The sequence below is a fragment of the Fundulus heteroclitus genome, unplaced genomic scaffold, assembly GCF_011125445.2.
Source record: "Fundulus heteroclitus isolate FHET01 unplaced genomic scaffold, MU-UCD_Fhet_4.1 scaffold_107, whole genome shotgun sequence".
NCBI lineage: Eukaryota > Metazoa > Chordata > Actinopteri > Cyprinodontiformes > Fundulidae > Fundulus > Fundulus heteroclitus.
The window spans coordinates 381783-387782 of NW_023396520.1; the positions used below are offsets into that span (position 1 = coordinate 381783).

The following is a 6000-nucleotide window of genomic DNA, read 5'->3' on the forward strand; positions in this document are numbered from 1 at the left end:
GAGCCAGGTCTGTAGGGGGTCCTTCAGTCTAGTCCACTATCAATGTGCTTAATTTTAATCCAATTTTGATTAAACACAACCCTGTCCACGGATGATCTCCTCACCCAGGATCCGTGTCAGTGCCCAGTCTGGGTGTGACCTGGTGTTCAGCCTAGATCTGCAGCATGTTTGGGTCTAACTCTCTGTTCTGTTTGTTTCCCAGACCAACCGTCAGATCAGGCTCAACGAGCTGCTGAAGGAACACTCTGCCACAGCCAACCTCATCGTCATGTAAGCTGTTGTGTATCCACCGCAGAGATTTATTGTCTTGATTGTAATAGCAATTAATGAAGTTCAGCGTGTTCTTGAGCTGGGACGGAGGTCAGTACTCCAAGAAAATGTTGGTTATTTCAGCAGCGGGCATGCAGCTCTTGGCTAGCCGAAACGCGGTTGGAGCAGGCAGCTCCGAATCGTAGTCGAGTCCCCAGCATGCAAAACTCAGCCCTGCAGCGGGCAACCTCACCTCAGTTTTTGATCCCAGCTTCGGTGAAAAGGGTCCTGTGTCGGCTCCTTCGGAGGCCACTCCAGGCTGTCTGTAGTCAGTTTTCTGCAACAGCTGAGAAAACAAAACAAGGCTGGTATAGATGGATTCTGTCACTTCGGCATCTGGTTACGCAGAAGTCAGACTGCATACTTAGCTTCGATCAGCCGGCAGTTCTCCAAGCCTGGTCAGGTCCTCTGGACGAAGAGAAATCCCCCCTTTGTCACCCCAGGCAGAAGTGACGGGACTGAGAACGATTGTCTGTGGGAGAAAAGCTTTATATCTGATGGCACCCTGCTGAGGGGACAGATCCTGGTACCTGTAAAAATCCTGTTTCATTTGTTCTTTGCCCATGGCTTGATAGCACAACACATAAGTAGAACATTGTGCAAGTCCAGCCTGGGAACTCAGAAGACAAGCAAACTTGTTTAATACTGCTTTGTTTACAATTTTTTGTTGTTTAGCAAACACGGAATTACCATAATTTTTGGACTATAAGGCGCACTTAAAATCCTAAATTTTTCTCAAAAGTTTATGGTGCGCCTTATATATGATTACTGACCGATTTTATGTTATACAGTGCATTCAAAAATCTGTTAAAATGTGTAAGTACGACTTTGGTAAGCAAATGAGCCGCTCTGCTCAATGTATATTTGGAGCATTACGGTATACTGTGTCACTACCTGATCAGACCCCTGAGCTGTCTACAAGACCGCCTGACTAATGTCAAAACTAGAAGTGTATTCAAGTTAAAGGCCCCCACATATTCTGGCGTAGTTCACTCCGCGGAGGTCCGCACGTACTTGAGGCGGACTCTGCGCGGACACCGCGTATGCCGTCGTAAAATTTTTACTCTGCATGCATCTGTATGCGCGGTATCACACTATAAACTTCTTGGCCACAAGAAGTCTTTACATCAAACTGTTTTATATGTGACACCAAGCTTGGTACACTGAGCTACTCCAAGCAGACGGTCGCAAGGACACGCGGCATCACAGTTCCTCTCTGTTCTCACTGACAGGTGTGCGGTGGGAGCCTGCTGCAAAAGAAACAGCTCTTTGTGCTCAGCTAGCTAATCACAAATTTTACCATCCGGTCCGCTGCTCCGTCCCACTGTCAGAAAGTGTGGGAATTGCAGGAATTTGACACAAGAAATGTAGGCAACAGTAAGCTCAACTATGAAGGGTAAAACTCGGTGCACCTTATGGACCAAAAAATATGGTAGTTCTGTGTTTTTTTGGGGGTTTTTTTGGAGGAGAGAGGGTATTTGATAATTGCACGTCAGTGGTTCTATTCTGAATAAATAGATATATGCACACATTATGATCGGATTAACTGATTGTGTGCATGTAAATATAGCTACTGTCTCTGTGGTATAAGTTAGATTTAGTCCTACTTTTTGTTTTCTCTATTAGATATGGGAATGGTGAAACTTGAGATGTCTCCATTTGTAGAATATTTCAGATACATGAAAGATAATATTGACTGAGCAGTTTTCCTGATGCAGATAAAATGGCTGCAATGTGTTAAAAGCAATGGATGAAATTTAGGTTCTGCTGTATAAACCTGGATCAGCCTCAGTTCCTGCAGGAAAACGCTGTTCTTCCTCCACTGATAGGAGAACTTACAGGGACGGTTTAAATTCTGCTGCCCTCTCCAGTGGGCATCATAAAGGAAGGCAGATGTTTGGGATGGTAACCTACATTCAGGGTCAGTTTGCTCTCTGAGGCTGACCTCTGCTCTGGACTTAGATAACAAATGCCTACTATTAGTGTTTTGATATGCATTTAATTGAAGAGGGTGAATTTGATCAGACATAATGTTGAAATGCATGGCAAACTGTCAGTAATGTTCAAAGAGTTGAAAGGCTAAAAAATTTGGACAACTGTGTTGGGATGTTAATCAAAAGTCTTGTTCCTCTCTCCAGGAGCCTGCCTTTAGCTCGGAAGGGTGCAGTCTCGAGTGCCCTCTACATGGCGTGGATGGAGGTGCTGTCCAAGGACCTGCCTCCCATCCTCTTCGTGCGTGGCAACCACCAGAGCGTCCTCACTTTCTACTCTTAGTCCTAGCACAGGGGAAAAAACCTGTATTTATAAGTCTCACATTCACCTCTGCGACTGGAAGCAAAGCCACACACATGTCCCAGTTAAAGCCCAAAGTGAAAGGTGCACCATCACACTCCAGAGACTGTAGAACACATCAATGATATATGAAAGGAAGCGATACTGGTTGAGATACTTAAAGAATCTTTATTTGAAAAAGGAATGTCAGGGTCAGGGAGGTACTGCTAAGGTTGCCCTCTTGGCTCTCTTCTTTACTATTTATTCAAAAATGCCCTTTTTTCTTGTAGCTTTAGTTTTTTCGAATTTTGTGCAAAAATGAATTGTCATTTCTGTTGAAATTTCTTTCTCTCAGGCTCTAAAGCAGGCATGCACAACATTTTTACTTTGTTCTCATGATATGGAATCTCTTTGGAAGTTATTAGGATGACTTGTCATGTCTGTTGCAGCAATAATCACCTAGTTTTTATTTTGTTTAAATATTGGAGAGAACCACAGGATGCTTTGCAACACCTAAAGCCTTACAGATGTGCCTTTTGGTTGGATCTGATCAAGTAATTCTAATCTCTAATCAGATTGACAATATAACCTATAATATTGGTGGACATTAAGTAATCATTTGAATGTGTTTTATTATGATTCCTTCTTACTTCAATTTAGTTATGGGAGTTGATTGCTGGACTTCAGTGAAGATTTCCACTTGATTGCATGAAGCCTTTCTGTCATTTTCTTAGTTCTTCTAATCTGTTATGGTTCAGAGCTTTGTTGGTCTTCCATTGGAAAGCTGTTGATCATTTTCAATAGCCTGTTACTAGACACATTAAACTCTTTGGGCACAGTGCCTGAATGAGATTGTATTTGGTTTTAAAAGAAACATGCTGTTAGTTTGCAAAGATGTGAATCTAATGTTGAATTAGCCTTTTTGGGTTGAACCTACTGGTTGACTACACTGAGTGTTGTTCTGAGCAGTCTTTGTTCTGTCCTTCCCCTCTAAAGACACTACTCTCCTCAACAACCCAATTCAAATCTTGCCTTAAATGTCCAAACCATGGTTTCCCGTTCTCCAAAGCCATGCCGGCTGTGGGATTTTCTCAAGTCTGAGCTTTTAATAAATGCATCTGTAGTCTGTCTGAATCGGGTGTGCTCTGGTCTGTTTTTGCTGCACATTGCTGCTGAAGTGAATTTGTCAGTTGACTGTAATACTTGCTACTGATCTATACGCTTATGTCTGCTTTACTAACTCCTTCTTTGCCATTAATCTGCACTGTGGACTGTTGGCATCCCATTCTCATAGAATCTACATATGTGTGAAATGTTCACACCTGTACATTCAGAATGTGTCTTGGATGCATGAAGATAGAACTCTATGCATATGAGTTGTGAGTCGAAGTCACAGTCCTGCTGTTTTCTGTGCAGAGGAGCCTTGATTCGTTCTATAGGAACCTCCGTCACATCCTTAATTGGCTCGAAGCAGGAGTGCCATGATTCCATTTAAAGCCATATAGAAACTTTCCCACTCTGATAATGTGTGTAAAATCACACAAATCTAGAATAGAACTGTAATTTATGTTTGGAGAAGTAAAGTTGTTGATTTTTAAAGGTTTTCACTTACAAAATGCACACAGCTGGAGACACATTTACACCTATTGCTGAAACAATCATTAAATGTGAATAAGTGTAGAACTAATGATGCGCTTCTGCTGTCAAACTAGGATAGATGACATACCTGTCAGCTCAAATCCCAATGAATAAATGGTTGACCCAAAGGAAATGAGTCAATTTGATTTACACGTCAGTGTGGCCGTGCAGGTTGTGTAGGTCTACATAGGAGCAATTCAAAAGGATCGCTCCTATTTTTGCTAATCATTGTGGTTTTAGATGAGGAACAGCTATACGTCTGAACAATGAAGTTAAATTTTGTTATTTTTATTTAGTCTTCCGCTTTTGTTCTCTTGTTAAACAAGTTTGGCCATCACCTTGTTGCTTCCATATGATTTGTATGCAATTTATGATGAAGAATGTCAAACAACGCTTAGGATAGTGGAATGTACTGTATTCTGATGAACTCCAGGTTCTTAGTTTGTAGATTGGTTTTGTTTGTCATTCTCATGTTGCTCTGCAGTAAGCAGAGAGCTTTCTCCCTTCATCAGTCGCCCCTCTGTGCTTCTCCTGCACAGATGCATTGTTCTGGCATTTGTACTGTGCAGCGGGTTGCTAACTGAAAGTCTTTCCTTCTTTGAAGACCCAGTTAAAGACAGTTCCACCCTAATGTTTGGGGGGGACTTCTTTCAGGTGTGTGGAGGAAGCACACTAAGGTTGGCCAAGTGAAACATTTCCCAAAGTAAGAGCCATCTAGACCATTCAGAATTTGTTCCTGTACAAATCAGACATGTTCATAAACAGATGTGGCTACTTAGGATGGGTGATATGGACTTCAGGTTGTATTGCTATATTTAGTAGTAGTTACTGTTAAAATTAAAAATGTCCCTTCATTCAGATACCCACAAACTATACTACTAAAAATCCAACTTACCCAAGTATTAAATAGGTACTTAAGTAAACCAGCTGCATTGTATAGTCCAGTTGTAGTCCACAAAATAATTTAATTTAAACCTTAAATGGATAGATATTGATTGATTGATGTTATGGAACCAATGGTTCAAAACAGCAAAGGTAACAATTCCAAGTATACTGTCCTTTTTGCACACAATGAATTAGAGTTCACCCATGACATTAATCCCAGTTCTTCTCACTGTCATTTCCCCCAAATAATGATAAATAATATAATTCCCCAGCCCAGGCAGCTCATACATAGTTCCAGTTGTTTCAAGTTGCTCAAGGTGAATCCTAGAAATGTCCTCCGAATTCTTCAATATGAACCAGGAGAACTTAATGTATGCACAGAACCAGCAGTACTTTTATTTTAGGTTGGAGTCAAACAGATGAACTCTGAGCTTTCACAGTAAAAGGCACTTTTGTGTACTAAACCAAATAAAGGCATGGCCTATGTTCATTGTCTTACGATGAAGCCTTCACCCTCCCTTTTGTTACGGAGCAACACTGAAGAAAGCAAACGCATTACTCTGTATGTTAGGGAGAAGAAAAAATAAATTATATATATATATATATATATATATATATATATATATATATATATATATATATATATATATATATATATATATATATATATATATATATATATATATATATACAGTATATATTCAGTATATATACATACTATATCTATCAACCTGACCTGTAGGAAATCTTTGTCGCATAATTATCAAAACATACGTTTTACAACAAATTAGTGTTTGTGCCTATCGATTGAATATTTTTTACGGTAGGCTGTGAAGTATCAGTATTCTAACATGCTGTTCCACAAATCAGAAGTCATTCGTGGACATTTCAGAACTA

General features: G+C 40.3%; 1 protein-coding gene across 2 annotated transcripts in view; it reads left to right on the plus strand.

Moving 5' to 3' along the window:
• The window catches only part of LOC105918929 (solute carrier family 12 member 2), a 130330-nt gene extending 124643 nt beyond the window's left edge, over nucleotides 1-5687 (plus strand). For both annotated transcript variants that reach the window (XM_012854117.3, XM_021311492.2), the window contains 2 exons: nucleotides 203-270; nucleotides 2448-5687. In XM_012854117.3, the coding sequence (XP_012709571.2) occupies nucleotides 203-270; nucleotides 2448-2583 (204 nt within the window). In that variant the 3' untranslated portion in view covers nucleotides 2584-5687. The remainder of the gene's footprint in view (nucleotides 1-202; nucleotides 271-2447) is intronic.
• The last annotated feature ends 313 nt before the right edge of the window (nucleotides 5688-6000 follow it).